Here is an 18735-nt window from a genome sequence, read left to right on the forward strand (position 1 = left end):
ACACATAGAAACAGTGAGTCACTCATTCATGCACCTATGCACCACGTAATACCCCCCCACCGAACCATACAGACACTCAAACTGATACTCAAAAATCCAACTAATAACCTATAGACTCATGTAGCTACTCACCAACCCATGCAGCCACTTATACACAAAGTGAGAGACGGATAGATATTTACATATTTAAACATTACTCACTAAGCCATGTATTCACTAAAATGCACTTAATCAGTCAGTTATACAATCAATTTTTCAAAAGCAAATCCTCCATTTATACACTTATATACCCATTTATTCTTCCATCGACCTTGATATACACATATATAAAGCATGTAATTTTCAAAAAACACATACACTGGGTGATGTCATTTGAGAGGTCATGAGTGATGTAATATGTGACGTAATCAGCAGTGCATTGCGGGCGCGCGAGTTCTGGTTTTGTACGAGTGAAAAGTCCAGCTAACTATAACGCCCCTGAAACCTATGGGGGATTTTTTTGTGAATTTTTAGGTTTTTAAAAAAAATGCTAATTCCTAACTATAACGTGCCTGAAACCTATGGTTTTTCAGTGAGTATATATACACACACACACAGCTGGCAATGTATTTATTGGTTCCAGTGAATGTGAAAACGTTTTGGTTATTGGAGGATGTGGACTAAGGGGGGGGGAACAGATCCAGTATTTCCTCGAGTTTGTGTGGGAATAATGCTTATTTTAGGCTGCCTGCACGTTGGTATGTGAGCTGCTATTTTGGAATAGTATTCCCTAAAGTCTATCATGTGACAAGGGTCACTGGAAACAATGAAAAACGAACTAACCCGTAGGAAAAGAGCTAGTTTTTCCAGAAATAGTAGGCGATATATTTAGTGCATTGATACAGTCAGCGGGAGTCATTCTGCATTCACGAATGATGTGTCAATTATCCACAGTAGTTTATAGACTGATACTGCTGGAGGATGCTTAATGATCAAGACCGAAAAGTTTGCAATTAGATCAATGCTCTTAAAAAATGGAATTGCTCTTGATATATTATTGGCAAAATAGGGCAGAGTCTGTAAAATACTGAAAGCGCAACATTGTTACACTTCTATTCCAGATAAGTGTAAAAATTGGGGGATACATTAAAAATTTCGAAATGGAAGATTAGAAACCACTGGAAGTGGATAGTGCATGGAAGAAATTAACAAATAGTTTTTCCTTGAGAGGGACTTTGCTAATATAGGCAAACGGTCTTATAGGCCAAATACTACTACCTATACTTGGAATATTAATATTAGTCTTAACAATGACGACACGGAGCAAATGTTGACGAAAAAGGAAAAAGTAAATGAAAAGGGAAAGAAAAGAAAGTGTTACAAGAAATGAAAGGCAAACTATATAAAAAGATGAAAAATGTAAAAGATAAAAATGAAGGAAACGAAAAGACCCGTAAGGGAATGGAGATGTGCTAAAGTTGGCATCTTGTTTGGTAATGGCTAATTTTGTGATGGCACAAATGCCATCTGAAAGGCGATTGATGGAGCAATGACTCATAAGCGGCTTGCTCGGATGCAATCCCCTCATAACTGGCAACACCTATTAATAAAGTATTGTGTAGATTAATATACATTACATATTTTAGCAAGATGAAGCTTGCTTACGTGTTTTACTAACAAGTAACCAGAGTGAAACTTAAAAATGCCTGCTAACACTGGAAACTGTACTGCGCATGCGTCAACTGCATCTACGCAGAAGGAAGTTATTTCGCTTGGAGGGAAATTTCTGCAAAATCATTTAAAATGGCCGCTTGAAAGCTCACGTGCTAAGCATCTGCTTCGCTGAAGCTAAACAAGCTTTTTACTAAGTGCTAACGCAGGGAGAGCTTTTATAAGTGAACAGAGTAGAGATAGGTGGTATACAGTGAAATTATTTTATTTTGAAGGGGGGGGGGGGGGGGGGGGGGACACAATACACCTTACGTTCAATCACACCCATTTAGGCAAGTCTGTAATCATGTTTTGATCACACCTGTGATTTGGAAACTCCACACGTTCACCTGACCAACAACAGATCAAGTATGGCAAAGAGCTACCTCAAACTCAGCGAAATGACAGAATTACTTTGCGCGAACAATCCACCCAGTCTTGCTGGCCTACTGATTATAGGCCCCACACCACTCTTGGGAGAGAAAGAGGAAGAAAAAAAAAAGCTGGACTTTGCCTCCATTCCAATCTTCCAATTTGTTACTGAGAGCCCACAGTGACTCCCCGTTCTTTCGGTCATCTCCTACAAGGCCCTGGGTGTAACACACAAATCATTTTGCAGCCATATATGTCAGACAAATTCCCACAGGGCTTCCCGCTTTAGTGGGCGTTCCTTCTCAGTTTTGGCTAAGGCAAGGAAGTCTCATTATGCACTACCTCCTCTCCCATTAGTAGTCCTTACCACCCGAGGAGGGGGTAGGTACTTACTGTGCAGATTTGTACATTGCGCAAAAACAGAATGCAAAAATGGGCCGACCAGCAGACCCGTGGATGAAGAGTACCAAGTGTCCATGTTTTATCAGTGGAATTCATATTTATTAGAAACAACATCACTCCTATAAAGCATGACCCAACATGTACCTTCACAAAAGAGGACTTTGCACATGACCAGTCCCCATGGGGAACCCAATGACCTTACAGAATAAGGTAGGGTAATTTGCCCCACAATAGGACAACTACCTGGGGTAGTAATTCAGGTGGGGAGGAGGGAACACTTGGCATCCCAGAAATAGATTTTTTTTTTAAAACACATTCTATGCAACACAATCTATGCAAGTTTAGACTCTAAAACAGAACTGCAGTAGCAGGCAAACTTTTGCTGAAGTTACGATTTTCCAACATGAACCGAGAAACCTTGCCCCAGGTGGCCTTTCCCAATATTTAAGAGAAAGCTAATGGGCAAACCATGCGAGATAGAATTCAGGCCGGGCCGGGCAACAATGACACAAATGATTCCAAGTCACCAATTTAACATTCACTTCCCAGCTTGGTACACTCTTAAAATTAACTCCAAGATCTCCCAAACCCAAAAATAAAAAGTAAAATACATCAATTCAAAAGCTTCTCTCATCATTCAACCACTGAGTTTCTAGAAAAGGTTTCTATTCCCAAAAACATAAGGTTTCAAATTTTGAATGAGAGAATGCCTCAATCTGAAATAAAGCCATAGGCCTTCATCTATAGGGAGGGGTTAGTTGAGCCACCGTTCACAACACAGGCCCTACCTTCCACCAAGCTTATACCACTGCACTTAGGACATGCAGGTTGAGCAAAGTGAATAGACACGCGCAAGTGCACAATTTCTCCAGAGCAGCCAGCCTTCTTTGGGTGCAAAGGGGCGCAGGGGCAGGAGCCAGATCAGGTTTTACTCCGAGACGCACTGTATTTAGAGAATCGGTGAAGCAACACTACACATTAGGTAGACTACTTCCAAGTTAAACAATAGACTTTAATGCACAATTAAAAATATATATATAAAAGTTTATCAAGTGACTGTGGGAATCAGCCAGTGAGTCAATACACACGCTTTAAAACAATCATGCAGATATTATACAGGTAGTGTCAAGTGCCACTACCACCAAGGTGTTTTAATACAAAAAGTAGAGTTCTCCAAAGAAATGCAGCTACAATATGTGCTTCACAGGAGAGTTGTGGAGTTCTAAAATGTCTAATACTATACAATCTTTGGTGAGAGCAACAGTCTGATCAGATGTACCTCATTTCAGGATTGCATAACTAAACTATGTGTGGGTTACTTACAAAACAACTGCGTTACATACAAGCGCTCCTTCATACAGGTCACAAGATGGGGAATGCTATACAAAGACTGGGTATAAGACAATAGCTATGCATCCTGAAGAGGTACTCGCAAGGGTAGCTTTCCTTCCCAGAAGTGTCCCAAGGACCAATAATTCACAGGTGTGAATAGGCATTCTCCTCCATATTGGTTAGGGCATGTCCTCCACATTGGTTAAGGCATCCAAGACAAAAGGGCAGTCTTATAGTCTTTGAGAAAAAGAAACTGGTCCATAGCTTCTAGTATTCAATCCTGCTCCAGTAGAACATGCTTCCAATGAGTACCCAGAACTGAAAGAACAAGATTAACAACTATTAGGAGCAAACTCGTGTAGGAAATTATGGACATAGTAGTGATAAGACAATTTGCCTTAGCAACTATCAAGTGCTCCATATTTGTGCAGGATCCCTTAGTGTTTAGCTGAAACAGTCTTCGCTATTAACCCCCAATTTATCAAGTTACAGCAGTAGTTTAAATGCAATATGCATGGAGAGGCTTCATCACCCCACTACCACCAACAGGATAGTCTGTTCTTAAGCAGTTAGACATTTTTACTACATAGTACAATCAAGCCTTCACCTTCAAAAAATGAACCCAGAGTACTTACTGTCCAGCAGAGAATAGCAAACCCGAACCAGGCAACGCCCCAGGCATGGCGCATCAGAGGACCAGCAATTTGATCATAACATCCCTGCGGAAGAGAAAGTCTAGTTTGAGAATGGCTGTAAGTGAGCAAAAGAAACAGTAAACACAAATTGAGGTTTAAATTATAAGTTCTAAAATAGGTCTTTGTGCTTCAGAAAAGAGAAAATTGGCATGGGCGAAACTTTAATATTCACACTAGGGAACACAGGTTTGGCCTATCCAGCTACGTACTAATCCCACCAGTACATTAATCACACTTAATTATACCTGGGCTAGTACACTGCCTAAAGATATGCCCTATAAAAAAAAATAGGTAGGTATTTAACGTAATTATTTCCGGGGAAGGAATCTTGAGGACGAGAACCCTCACACCCCCATGGGGTCACATGCTACATCATTGGGTCCCCTCCTCACACTTGGACTGCAAGGTCCGTGGTAGGCTACAACTGCCAAAATGGGAGGAGCAGGTGTTTTGTGAAAATAGAGTCAGTGAGGGACAGAGAACATGTGACATTAGAATATGCGGCGTTTGTTAAAACTAGCTCCAGAAGGCAAAAATCGTTATTCTGTAGGTCCAATGGGGTAGAGTAAAAAAGGGAACTTTTTTTAAATATAAAATATAACCCCCTCAGTGGTCAACATGTTTCTGCCCATCAGCGGGCCCTAAAAGAGGTTTCCTGGCATACATCAGGACCTTGATTGATTAGTCACTCTGTTCAATGAGCTCATACAATACAAAAAACACTGATTAGTCAATTGAAATGGCCAAAATGGTGGTCTGAATGTGTAGTGGGTCCACTGTCCTTCTCCTCAAGGAGTCCGTGGTATCCACCCTCAAGCCACTAGGTACATCCAGGAGCACCCCGCAGTGATAGGGTGCCAAGGTCCTCTCTGAAGTCCCGGCAAAAACAAGCTCATTACATCACACACCTACTTAACAATTGTTGATAGGGCATATCTTTAGGCAGTGTACTAGCTTCTAGCCCCTTAGTATCACACCAGGTGCACTTGTGTGAACAAAACACTTACCCGCCTCCATGCACCCACCAACCTTGGGCTTGGAGGGTAAAAGGTCTTAGCACTTCCAAGAAGAAAACCCTTCCAAGCTACTCCCCACCACCTACCCTTCCTCCGAGGTGGAAATATGTAGAGGGCTCCAATAATGCGATGGCTTGGTTGCCTCAAATACACGTTGAGAGGTGAGCATTTTATAGCCCACATCATAGTCACCACTTTTCAGAGCAACACAAACCCCCGGAGGGGGAGCAATGCATATGGCAAGTTGGCAACTGCTGTTCTTGGCCTACACACTACTGGATGCATCAACTCTGGTGGTAGCTAGACCACAGCAGCCTTGTTAGTGCAAACAATGCACTGAAACAATTCAACAGCTACTACAAAGCATGTTAACACTGCAAAGGGGATGCAAAAGTACACAATGTCAGGAGCAATTACAACAGTGGTCTACTTTACAAAAAAGTTAGAAACTCGATCAAGTTTCCCCACCATAACACTTCAAACTCTACCCTGTACAACCATGCCAATATGGGTGTGATGTGGGTGTATAGCTACTGCGGGAGTAGTAAAACGTACCATACTGTTGTAAAAATTTGGAATCCCCAGCTTGCAGCCATTCAAGTCAACTGGCTGTTGTAAAGGATCCATCACGCAGCACTGTCGTGGCCAAGGGAAGTCTGCATCAACGTTCACCGTCCTAAAAGCAGACGAGTACATCTGCCAGTCTGAAGGGCCGTTCACGCCGCAGCACTGATTCTGGGGGGGAACAAACATCCATGTAGAAACAAGTTGCACAGCGGCCTCCCTGAAAGACCACCGTAAATGGGCCACATTGCTCATGGGCAATGTACCACCCCCTCTGGCACATACTTCAGACAACAAAGTATTTTTAATTCAAGTAATCCCTCCCCACTGTTCCCCCTCCCCAACAAGTATACATTTCTTGTGGTACCCTCATGGCGCAGCACATCTATTAATAGGCTTAGGGAACGTCAAAGGGTATCCAACATTTCAACAGGACATAGCAGCATTTTGGAGTTGAATCTAAATTGGCTGCAGGGTGCCTCAGACAAGCCACCAAAACCCCAACAGCTCACCATCCCTCCAATCAAATGAAGAGGTTTGAAACCCAGGACTTGCAGAGGATCAGCTAGTCTAGTGTCCAACAGGGCGAGAAGACAGACCAGAGATGGTAAATTACTTACGAACAGCATAAGACGATTCCAAGTCCTTGTAACGCCATCAGATTTAATGGCCTGGTCATTGTTGATTGGGTTGGGATTCTGGTACATCTCCAACATCTGCTTCAGGAAGAGGTTCTGAGTAAACTGCAAGAAGGAAGAAACACGGCAGGGGTCAGAACTTGACTTGTGTTACTTCAAGACACCATCTGTATGCCAATGTCCCAAATATCCCTGAATCAACCTGCAACATGGAGGAACAAAGGGCAGTCATGCCATTGGATCAATCATTCCCTGGGTTCAAGAACACAGAGTTCGGGGGCAGGGCTGGAGTGTATTCAGACTGGTGTACGATCCCCCGAGAAACAAGCATTGGCAAAGCCAATGGTCTCCCCTATTTGAGAGCTACTGGCTTTGACAATATCCTTTGACCCATGCTTTAGAGACAAGTCACATCGCTTTATGGTGGGTGGGGAAAAAGCAAGACAACCACCAGGCAACACAGGAACGATCAAACAGGCAAGAAACCGTAGTTAGTCAGCTGTAAGACGCATGCTGTAGCGTTCTTCTACCTCCCAAAAGCACGGGCAGAGGAAGGACACTAGTACTGAGACGATGCTCCAGGAGGGCCATACACAAGGAGAAGTGATGTTGTGTTGACCAACATGAAAGCAAGCAAATGAGTGATGAAGCCAATGAGGCAATAGGTGAGCTCCAAGCCCCAGGTCTGACACGAAAGGTCTTGCAAGGGACACAGCATGTGGACTAAGGAGCAAAAAAATTAAAACCATGCACACACGCAGTGCATACCTTCTAACAAAAGTTGGTTCCTTAGCCAACTAAACTGCTAGGGATTTGGAGCCCCTTCTGGATTATATACACAATAATAAGCACCCATGCCACAGAAGAGGTCACAAGCTCATGACTACCAACACAAGTTTCCTTCTGAAGAACTAAGGCATTTATTGAAGGGCCAACACTTTGGCCAACGAATTACCAGGTTCTGGGTTGTTGAGTTGAGCATACACTCGGATGATCTGAGAAAACAACCAGTCTGCATCTGTCCATTCGATCTCAGCTTTTTTTGAACGAACCACAACTGGCTGCACCCAAACATCCCGCACACCCACCCCAAAATCATACTCACAAAGTCACGTTGTGTTGCAGCAGTAATGGAAGAGGCCACTTCGAAACAGTAGACGATGAACATGAGAATCAGATACTGAAAAGAAAGATAATTACTTAATACCTTTTTTTCAGGAAGTCAACCATTACATCAGGCAATAGCACCTCTTTACCTACTCACAGAAAGTGGGTCAGAAAAAAAGACCACACAATATAAAGTCCACTGCCACCACCCCTGCCCCGAGAAGCTGTTGTAAATATTCACACTGAACAGTAGGAGAAAAGTCAAGAAAACAAAAAAAAAATGTGCCTTACCACCAAGAGCATCCTACGGTTAGACTTCATGACTCCCATTATGCCCACTATGGACAAGACAAAAAGGCAGATGCCAACAAAGAGGCCTATCCAGGCCGCGCCGAAGATGTCATCATTATCTGTGGCTTCAAGAAGGGGGTAAAGGCGGCTCTGGTCCGACACAAAGAATATGCACTCAGCTGTTAGCGCCATCCCAGCCATCTGCAAACCACAAGAAACCAACAGGCGTTAGTGCATTAGCAGACACTTGACCCATTGAAGGCCAGGGCCATCCCAGCCATATGCAAGAAACCAACAGGCGTTAATGCACTGAAGACACATTGAAAGCCTCCAGCACTGAAGGCCAGGGCCATCTGCAGACCACAAGTGATGAATAAGTGTTGGTGTAATGGACTTCAGCAATGATGGAGTCTCACTGCTTCTAGCACTCAATCTGCCAATCAACTGTATTACAATACAAGGGACAGAAGACCAAACAAATAAAGGTTCTTGGCACCAATCAAGCACCGCATGTGTTCAAAAATTGCACCTGAATTATTGGCAACCAAAGTCTGACGTACCGCAATGATCACATTTCCAAAGATGAGAATGCCTTGGAACACTTGCACACCGCCGTCTTTCGCCATCTTCCAGCACTGCTAACAATACTGCAAAACAAGTAGATACACTGAGTTAGGACCATCAACGGTACAACCACTGTTGGCATTGAGGGCACGGGAGGCCTGATAACCCACGGTAAAGGTTAGACATCGCAGTTCTAAGAAGCACCCCAAACAACCCACACACAGCAGGATGGGCAGATTACAGCGCCCCAATCAAATACAATGAATTAACCCAGAGCCAGGTCAGCCACACCAAATAAAATGCCCAGTTCTCTGCTAATCCCTGGAGTCCTGCAAACCCCATGGGATTGCTGTACCTTTGTCTTTGTGCACCTCGCTTCCATGGCCTAGACGTGGACTTGGCATTACATCAGATAATAAAGTACCTTTTACAGTCATTGGAGGGTTGTCTGGTGAATGTCACAACCTGTCTCGGGAGTATTCTGCAATGCCTCTGGTTGATGGTTGCAGGACCAGGCAAGTACAGTTTCGCTGCACCGTTTGCTTACCTAGTCCACTTCACGGTGAGAGCCGAGCAGTCCTACCCATTCCACGGTGAGAGCCGAGCAGTCCTACCCATTCCCCAGAAGACTGCTTTAGAGAAGTTTAAAGTCAGATGGGGGTGAGGAACTTTACATTTAATTACGGTATTAAGTTATTTCCCCTCCACACTCTAATGCACATTCAAGTGTGCACAAGAAAGCCAGCACCAAAGGTCTAGAAAAATACTGTGGTGGTCACATTACATACCAAAAAATAAATCCACAAAAATATTTAAAGATAGATAAGCTACAGCCTACAAACAAATCAATGTTTTTGGGACTACGTACATCATGGAAGATTAGTACAGTCCAATCACAGGTAAATGTACAGTGTAGATAGATCGCATAACAATTACTCTACATGTTTGGGTGGATTGACTGTATATTCTCCACCTTCCTCGGGATGGAAACAATTCTCTTCCATAAGACTTACGGGGGGGGGGGGGGGGGGGGGGGGGGGAAGGGGACACTCAAATGTTGCTTCCCAAAATACAGGCAAGCTTAGGACCATGGTGCTCAATCGATGGAGCACGGACCCAACCACATCTGACTCCACAATGCACTCAAAGGTCGAGATGTCTCACCACTGGAACCCCCTCTGGTGTGGCCTCTATATACAAATCAGACAGATTGATTTGTGTGAAAATGCACAGGTGACCGTCAACAGAACCCCTTCACTACAGCTACAGACACCTCAGGCACTCCTATGAAAAAAAAGCCATCCTCGAAAGCGTCAAGAATCCATCAAACCAGGACCTCCCAAGACCACGTTTGAGTGACTAGAGTACACTGCAGTTTCCTTTTGTCCCATGACCCTCCAAGAAACACCCAGATGAGTCCACAGGAGGTAAAACCGCCCCACCATGAACAAGGAGCAGACCTATAGCCATAGTTTAGTTATGCGTTGGCCTGGTCTATTGGATCCAATCTATAGACCTATGTAGTGGGCCTAGAAATGCTGCATCGCTCGGCACCCGCTCACAAGCTTCACCTGTCCATGAGGAGCGAGTGATAATCTTGAGCAGGTACTGGTTGAGGTCATGTCCCACTTGGAAGAGCGGCTGTCACCCGCGTAGACTGGACCAGAGAAAGCTTAGCCACGCGAACACAAGTTTCGGTTTCCGGTACTCGACACAAGAAACTAGTAGAATTACAGATGAAGTTAGCCTGCTCATAAGAACTGGAGCGTTTAAGAGCATCAAGTTGTAGCCAGGTTCAGTCCTCCCTGGATTAAAGTCCTCTTCCTCGGCTTTGAAGACTGCAGATTGTACAGTAAACGCTGAGTCAAGACAGCCAGACAAGACTAAAAGAGGTAGGAGCCAGCAATATTAGTGTCAGAGACAGGCCACGCAATCCATTCTCCCAGATAATGCTGCAGAGAACTGACCGTGCAAGCTTGGAAGAGGACTTTACCACATCTTCTCTAAAGACACCGTTTGTGCCCAGGAGATGATCAAGCGGGTTAGAAAAGGACGCCCATCATATCCCCATGCATGGAAACCAGCACAACACTCATTTATTTACATTTCAACCATAGAGACCCAACTAGTTCAGAACACATCCTGCTGTGCGACCCTCCCCTTGGGTACTCCTCTCCCCAGTCACCCCCTTGGTGATGCACCATATTCATGCCCCATGCCACCAAAGTGTTCAGTCAACCCTTGCCCTCTTCACCGAATTCACACCTTGACAATTCATGAGTTTGCTGCTTTTAATTCGAGCCAGATTAGAGCGATATCAATGGCCGTTGATCGCCCACGCTACCCGTTACTTGCCCGTACGCTGGTTACCAATGCACCAATAAAGTGGGGCGCCCCGGTGTCCCTCAGAACATGGGTATAACGTTTAACAAAATTGGTTCTGTCGGGTTCTTAAAAGTAATTCCATCTACGAGTCGCATAACCCAAATATTCATAGGGCATGAATATCACACGCCTTGACGTAAGAGTAGTCATCTGGAATAATCACAATAACGGTGTATGCAGATCCACTTTGCATTTTATCTGAATTACTGAATTCAAATATATTCATTTTTTCAAGAATAAGAGGATGTTCAGCAATAGGTCAAATATATACATATAGTGCTCATGTGACATATGTGCTTGGTGATAAACTTGGTGCAGTATATACAAAGTGGTTCAGGATTTATATACAAGGGAAAAGAACAAAGTTTTTTGGGTCAGACTCCTAACCATGAGCCCTAGTGGCTATTAATGCTCCTCTTGGTATGTAGGGCCTTGGTTGGTCTGAGCCTTGTTACATCATCAATGTTTCAACACAATGGACTCCCTTCGGTAGTCACTATGGGTCTTCATCAGGACATGGTGGGGGAGGGGGATTGGTTAGCCTATGGACAAAGGACCCATGAATGTCAGGCGTGTGGAACACATGTTAAGCAGTGTGTAAAACGATAAACTAAGGTGGAGCCGAATCAGGTTATGGCTGTGTATGCCCTTTAGTGGCGCCTGGGCGAAGATTCTGCGAGGTCCTTGGCTTTTAATAGCTGTAAGAATAATGATGTGTGGAGCGTCAGAGGTAATCGCTACCCCGAGTAGCAAGTTGCTGTGAAAGAGGACGATTCCCGTGCCTTGTGTTTTAATGTGAATGTAGCCAGTGTTTAACAATGGGGCCGAGTGCCAAGTTATTCCCAACAGGATGGTGTGGAGTGGTCCCGGTGGAGAGAGACTGGGCCGCGTGTGGCTTGGACAGGCTGAGTTATGCAAACCAGAGAAAATGTGATTGTGGAATGAAGCGCCGGGGGAAAGTGAAAAAGATGCTGTGTGTCCCGTATTAAGTGAAAAAGGACCTTTTATATAAATCCTGAACCACCTTGTATATACTGCACCAAGTTTATCACCAAGCACATGTCAGATGAGTATATGTATACATTTGACCTATTGCTGAATTTTGAATGCCGGAGCTCTCTTCACACGCAATATTGTACTCTCGCCTTTATACCGCTCTACGATCCGTCTGGTATATATTCAGAATCTGAAGTCAGTTTAGTCAAGAAAACGCCCCCCTTGGAGAAGGTGGTGTCAGGGAAGCTGAACTAGTCTTCCAGGCGGATAGAAGCCAGGTTAGCGCAGAGGCTACACTCACTGCTCGAAGCGGACGACGACGGGTTCTAGAGAAGGAAGCCAGCTTGGGACCCTAAAACCCGCACCAGGTCCTAAGACGCGTAAATGCCGGCCGCCAGCTTCCAGGATTTGGGGGGTGTTTTGCCAGAAGATATACTTTTTTGGGGCAGAAGCGAGGGTGGCTTGTAGGAGGGTTCAGGTACCAACATCTGGTTAGTGGGGGGGGGGGGGGGGGGGGGTGGGAGGAATCCCTGGAGACACCATGGAACACATGCAGCCAAAAGATTGTCGGGCAAAACAGTCCGGAGCCCACGGCTCGAGTGCAGACGTCACTGCAAGAGCCCGAGCCTCCTGTGCAGTGTCACAGATGCTCACACAAGGACACCTACGTTTGGGACAACTGGGGCATGTGCGTGGAAATGGCCCAACATTCCAGCTGCAAGTGAGCACCACCAGGGGGAGGAAAATCGGAAACACTAGGTGGGGAAAAAAAAGTCTACACTGCCTGTCCTTGAAGAAACTGCTCAGGCAAGCACCTCCACCCACATCTTCGCTCCTTTGCCTAGTTGCAAATACCCCTCCCCCCCCCGCCTCTCTTCCTCCGCTGCACTCGCATAGTAAATATAGCAATAATCAACAAATTCCACCACAAAGGAAGGAACAAAGAAATGCGACAGCTCGCCAGTGGAATCTATGAACGTCACCAAGGAATGCCGCAACACCAGAGCTACATTCCTAGCAGTGAAGGAACGCCAGCCCAGAGACCGTGACAGCAGCCAGGGCGTGGAGCCGAAGTGGGCGGGCATACCCCACGGCCCCCGCAACCTTCAACTGGGTAGAAACTGCCTCATAGTAATGCGCTCTTTCTAGTAGGCGAGGTCCCTTCGTGTTTCTGGCAATCCACCCGGTGAGTGGACACCGACTCTGCGGGGCTGTCCACACAGAGCGGATACAGCAGCAAACGCCATACAGACCACCCGCCCCCAGCGAGTGAAACAAGTTCACCCAAGTACTGGTTACTGAAGCCACTCGTCACCCCTACAGCAGTTCGCACCAGCAGCACCTAGCAGATGCCTCAGGCCACACCGTGCACTCACCTGGAGGGTGACTTCAGGTCTACCAGACTGCCTGCATCACCCACAAAGTCTTGCCCTCCTCTGCTCGCTACCCGGCAAATAAACTGAAACTCTGGAGGCTCCAGACCATCACGTAATGCGGAAAATGTATTGCTTGAACCTCCCACTTTCAAGATGGAAAGATCGATGGCCCAATCCTTTTCAGGCAACACGGTGAGAATCTGGAACTCACTTCCGCCTCAGCTCAGAACCACCACCTCTTCCCAGGCCTTCAAAACTGACCTCAAAGTCCGCCTCCTTCAAAGACACTTCCAAATTTAATTCACACCCTCTCTATTATCTGAAGGAAGTCTTTCCATTATGGGAAATTCTGTTCTCGTGTTTTGAGTGTCTGCCATTTAGTGCAGTATTATACCTCTACTTGTACTTTGTATGCTTTTGTAACATGCACACGTCACTTTCATCTTGTAACTCGTTTGCTCTTGATACATGCACAATTGTCACTATTGCCTCATGTAACCTAACGTTTGCTTTTGTAACATGCTCACTTGTAATTTTCCCCTCGTGTATCATTACTGTTCCTATTGTGACACCTTCGGGTAAAGTCCGCGCTATATATAAAAACGCATCAAATAAATAGGTCAAGTGCAGTCCAATCATACCAGAATCACACTGCAAAGATACGAGGCTGGGCTATAGCCCATCTTTACATCTGCTGAGGAATAGGTCTGCGGCGCCAGCTTCGCTCATGTTATCGCGGTAAATCCTGTAACAGCCCCCACACACAGGCAAAAGTGGATTAGACATGGCAATTTTCGGAGCCCGCTGGCCTCCCAGCCCAGGCAGAGCTGCTCACCCCGTTCAGACCGCGGCTCGGCAGGACAAGCCACCGCGACATGGCCACCAGCCCTGTGAGGTTCTCCGTACAGAGGCCCCCACCGTGCCGGCACGATACTCATGCCAGCCAGGCCCATCATGGCTTCCGCAGTGTGGTCAAGGGGAGCGTGCCGCAGCTTTTGGATGGCACAGGAAACAGGTGAGGGGGGGGGGGGGGGCCGGGCACGTATATTCAACCACGTCAGGTACTTTTTGTTGTTGCAGATTTATATAGCGCGAACTCGACCCGTAAGTATTGGAGCGCTTTACACGAGCACCAGTTACGTTACACAGTGGTATGCGCAGGGGAGATTAAGGGGATTTGCCCAGAATCAGAGGATGCTGAGCTAACGCCGAGGCTCAACCCCTGCTTCCGGGGTCGGCAGCTCTAGCCGCAATGCGACACCCTTGACCTCGCCGTCCTAGGCCCAGTCTGAATAGCGCCCCTCCCTAGGTCTCGGATGGGCCAAGCACAGGGCGACAGAAAGGGGGGGGGGGGGGGGGTATTACGCCCAGGGCCGCAGCTCCCATGGGTAGTAGGGGGAGCGGGCCGGTTGAACGCTGAAAATGGCAGTCAACTTGAAATTGGTTCACGTACCACTGTTGGTATCTACCGAACTCCCTGGCCCGAGCTTCACCTGCAGACACTGGGGGGGGCGCACAGGCTGCGGATCAGTGATAAAGGGGTCAACAGAACAGACAACAGCCCTCCTGTAGGTCATATTTACACGATCCAGCGCCTCGATTGAGTAAAACACTTGATTGCGAGGGGGAAAAAAAAAAATATATACACCAGGTTGTTTTAAATTCGCACGTTCAACTTAAGACTCATGTGCTAATGCAACATCAGCGCCTAAAACGAATCATTTTTGGGGAGCGCAATTAGTCTGGAAACCTAAACATCGATATTAGAATCCCTCAATGAGCGTCGGGAGGGGTCCCTCGGCCCATACACGCACCACACCCCGCGCGCCCCTGGCCCACAGTACAGGCGTGTGGGCGAGCGCGAAAGGAAACTACAAGCCACGGCCAGCCCGAGATGTGGAATTAGAAAACGTAAAAATAAAGCAATGCAGCTATTTCTCCAGTTTTTAGCGCACTGAAGGACAAATCGGGCGTTAATCACACATAGCTAAAGATGCCCAACGCATGTGAATCACCACAACCCGCAAAACAGTCTTAACACTCAAGCGCCAAATCCCAGCGCGAGACGCCAGGTAATGGCTTCCAAAGCGAGGGGCCACGACCCGAAGGGCCGCAGTCCGTCTTCAATATGAAAGAAGGCGGCCTCTAGCGCTTTGGACTAAGTTAACATTCTGCGCGCCACGTCCCGGGCGTTTTGTTTAAATCGAATTCTGCTGCGCCGAACACATTTTCAAGATACCACGCCTAGCCATCAAGTCACACAGGAGCTTGGGGGCCCAGAGGGAGGACTCGTGCCCGAAGGCGAATAGGACAAGTTTACATCGCCCGAGTTTGCTTAAAATAAAAATATGGGCTGGTTCCCAAGACGTGGGCATTGGCGGCCCAGCATAAGCCGCACGAGATGTCCCTCTCATGGAATACTAAATATTTTAAAAACCCTCAACAAGGAGTGTTTTAATGAACCAAAAAACGCACACAAACAAAAACAGACTGATTAGACAGTTAAGCAAACAAAGGCACACAAGCTGGCTCGCAGCAAGTCTCAAGTACACAACTGTCCCATCACAGCTACATGCTACCCCCACACGTCTACAGCACACAGCTCTCACTCACCTGCTGCTCCCAAACACCTCACTCCTCCACTAGCGGCTCGCACTGGACTGAGATACACACACCTGCTCAACAGGCCCTTTGGAAACTCTTTAAAGCTCCCCCGGCCACTGCCGACGGCGCGCTGGGATTGGCGGGAGAGTGTCACGTGACCCAATACCTGGCTGAACCAGTTCCCCCTGTGTTTTCGGGGTGGGGTCACGGCGACTGGCCCTTAATGCGCCTTCGTTATGCAGGAATGTGTCTCTCAGATGGCAGCGTTCCTCTGTGCGCACAGGGTTGGAGGCAGACACCAAAGTCAGGTGAGGCTCTGAGCCTGTGAGCTGACAGGTGAGGGGCCTGTCGAACCACTGTCCAAGTGATACACTTATCCCGTGTGGGATACATTCCAGGCTGTGCTATACGTGTGAGAAGCGCCTCTTTTCATATGCGTTCTGGTACTTGTACTTTTTACAGTCCCCATTATACCAACAGGACCTCTGTGCACTCACCAGCCTCGATGACATTTCAGGATCCTTTCACCGAATTCAGGAGAGTATTCCCCTTATTTTGCGCAATGTAGCTGACTACAAGTACCAGAATGCAATGGGAAAGGCGGGCTACAGTGAACTATTCATGTCTCGACATGGCAACCTGTGCTCTTATGAAGCTTGGATGTTTGATAGAGGGCAGTATAAATAAAAACCTGCCTGGGGGAGGGTAGAGAAAGGTACATCACCTGTGGGCAGGTGGTTATAACTCTTTGCTCGGTCAAATAGAAATGCCCAACACTTTAATAATTTCCTGAAAGTTGTTGTTAGTTTAGAAAGTGTTACATGGATGCCTGTGTCTTTATTATTATTGTTTTGCTCCCCGAAGTACAAACACGACTGAACAGATCCCTCAGGAGACAAGGGGTGTCATGTAACCCTCAAACTTGCTGCCACAGGCTTTTTACCCAATTATACTACGCACGATGGAAAAATAATGAAATTACGTATTTATTCGACGTTGCAATTATAGGCAGAGCATATTATAGCCATGTCCCAGCACTTTCTTTGAATTCTGTTACCGCAGAGAGCTCAAGTTTTCCAGGTACCCATGCCATTATTTGACTTTGCATTCTGGTACTTGTAGTCTCCTTAAATCCCCGTTAAAGGGAAGATTGCAAGTGTCAGAACGCAAGAAAACAAACCTGGGTGGAAAGATATTTAATTATGGACGGTAGAAGCTCAAGAGCTCTGGTACTCGCTGTCCTGCATTTATTATGCAATGTAGTCGTTATTATAAAACAAACTACAAGTCCCAGAATCCAGAGTGGTGCTTGTAAGGCACTCCTGGCTGAAGGGGACCGTCATGCTGCAGAACCAGTAGACAACTGACATGTCTTGTCTGACCGGACGGTAAATGACAATTTACATGTCTTTTCCAATGTAAAAATGCTGATAACTTAATTGGTCATGAACAATGAAGACTATGTGCTTCTTCTGGACTTCTGGAATGCCGCAGGTAAAAAGTAAACATCCTGCCTTAGCACGTAGGCTCGCTCTCAAAAGGCCCCATTTTACATGCTCATTTGTGGGCCCAACGCGTCGGGAACCGGTTTTATCCGCACCGGATTGGAATGGCGTCGGCCGCGCCGAGTGTCGGCTCTCTGAGTCCCTATTGAGTGGAATGACGAAGCCCGCGCAGTGCAGGTGTCGGGATCTAAACTCCCCACACTGTACATTGGGTCTGAGGTGTTATTCTGAGCAGACGGACGAAAACAAAGCGGCGTAACCGCACCTGACATATTGCATTCTGGGAGTTGTATTCTTCTCGGTTTTAGTATCCTAAGACAATAGGGCAATGACGCCTGAAAGCAGCGGTTTCTGCATAAGAAAATCTCGGGAGGGTATACACTGTGTGCCGTGACATGAAATGGAGTTTCAACTCCAAATCTACCCTTTCCTTTGACCCAAAGACTCCTTATTGTCAACAAATTTAGGGGCATATTATCTAAGGCTGGCGATAATTATCGCTTAGCGCGCTTTTTTTTATTGCCAGCTATCAGGGAATATCTGGCCAAGCTAGCGCTGTATTACCAACGCTCAGCGCTATGGCAATTAATATTCCAGCGATAGCGGGCAACTGGCCAAACATCGCCTAAAAACAGCGATGTCCCTTCCAAAACGGCGATGATCTTGCTGATAAGGCACGGTGGCCTTAACCCCATAATCCACCTCCCATGTTAGGTATGCCTAACACAGGAATTTAGCAGACGTTAAATTCCTGCGTTAGGCCAGAGGTATCGCGATTATTATCATCGCTACCCCTCCTTGCTAATATCAGGAAGCTGCCTTCGCAATATTTTCCCATGCTGTGTCTGTCAGCCACGCCTACTCTGCATCTCATTATCGATGCCTTGTTTATAACGCGATAGAATTATCGCCGCTTTTCGCCCGAAAACGGGTGCTAAAGCGGCGATAAATATATCGCCAGCCCTAGATAATATGCCCCTAAGAGCTGAAAGATTGCCATGGCAATGCACATGATGTCACTCCATGAGGGTTAAGCTGACTGGAAACATAAAGGTATTCCTAGTTTTTTTGCCCTGAGTTGTGCCCTCAGCGCATCACTTTCTGCCATTCAAAATTACCGCTTTTCAACCATTTCTAAAATACTTGGTGGATGTATAACTTTCTCCAAAATATTCCAGGACTGCAGCTGGAATACCAAA

The 18735-nt window shown here is 46.3% G+C and overlaps 1 protein-coding gene across 2 annotated transcripts; it reads right to left on the reverse strand.

Annotated features, from left to right (window-relative positions):
- Positions 1-3454: 3454 nt before the first annotated feature.
- Positions 3455-16161, reverse strand: UPK1B (uroplakin 1B). Of its 2 annotated transcripts, none has more exons than XM_085621139.1 (8): positions 16041-16161; positions 8667-8753; positions 8107-8307; positions 7814-7888; positions 6691-6813; positions 6062-6241; positions 4431-4514; positions 3455-4113 (listed from the first exon to the last, which is right to left on the reverse strand). In XM_085621139.1, exons 2-8 carry the CDS (start codon positions 8730-8732, stop codon positions 4063-4065), a joined length of 780 nt encoding a protein of 259 aa, XP_085477265.1. In that variant the 5' UTR covers positions 8733-8753; positions 16041-16161; the 3' UTR covers positions 3455-4062. The 2 variants fall into 2 exon arrangements, with proteins under 2 accessions (XP_085477265.1, XP_085477266.1); XM_085621140.1 differs by lacking the exon at positions 16041-16161 and adding an exon at positions 13428-13577.
- Between the last annotated feature and the right edge of the window lie 2574 nt (positions 16162-18735).

Source organism: Triturus cristatus, chromosome 8, assembly GCF_964204655.1.
Source record: "Triturus cristatus chromosome 8, aTriCri1.1, whole genome shotgun sequence".
Classification (NCBI taxonomy): Eukaryota; Metazoa; Chordata; class Amphibia; order Caudata; family Salamandridae; genus Triturus; species Triturus cristatus.

What these genes read in the sequence shown, in the direction of transcription:
- UPK1B (XM_085621139.1), bottom strand. Translation starts at nt 8,732, where the DNA reads ATGGCGAAAGACGGCGGTGTGCAAGTGTTCCAAGGCATTCTCATCTTT. An exon ending in TTGGAAATGTGATCATTGCG is followed by an intron (nt 8,308 to 8,666) that starts GTACGTCAGACT and finishes TGTGGTTTGCAG; the next exon opens with ATGGCTGGGATGGCGCTAAC. An exon ending in ACCGTAGGATGCTCTTGGTG is followed by an intron (nt 7,889 to 8,106) that starts GTAAGGCACATT and finishes CTTTCTTTTCAG; the next exon opens with TATCTGATTCTCATGTTCAT.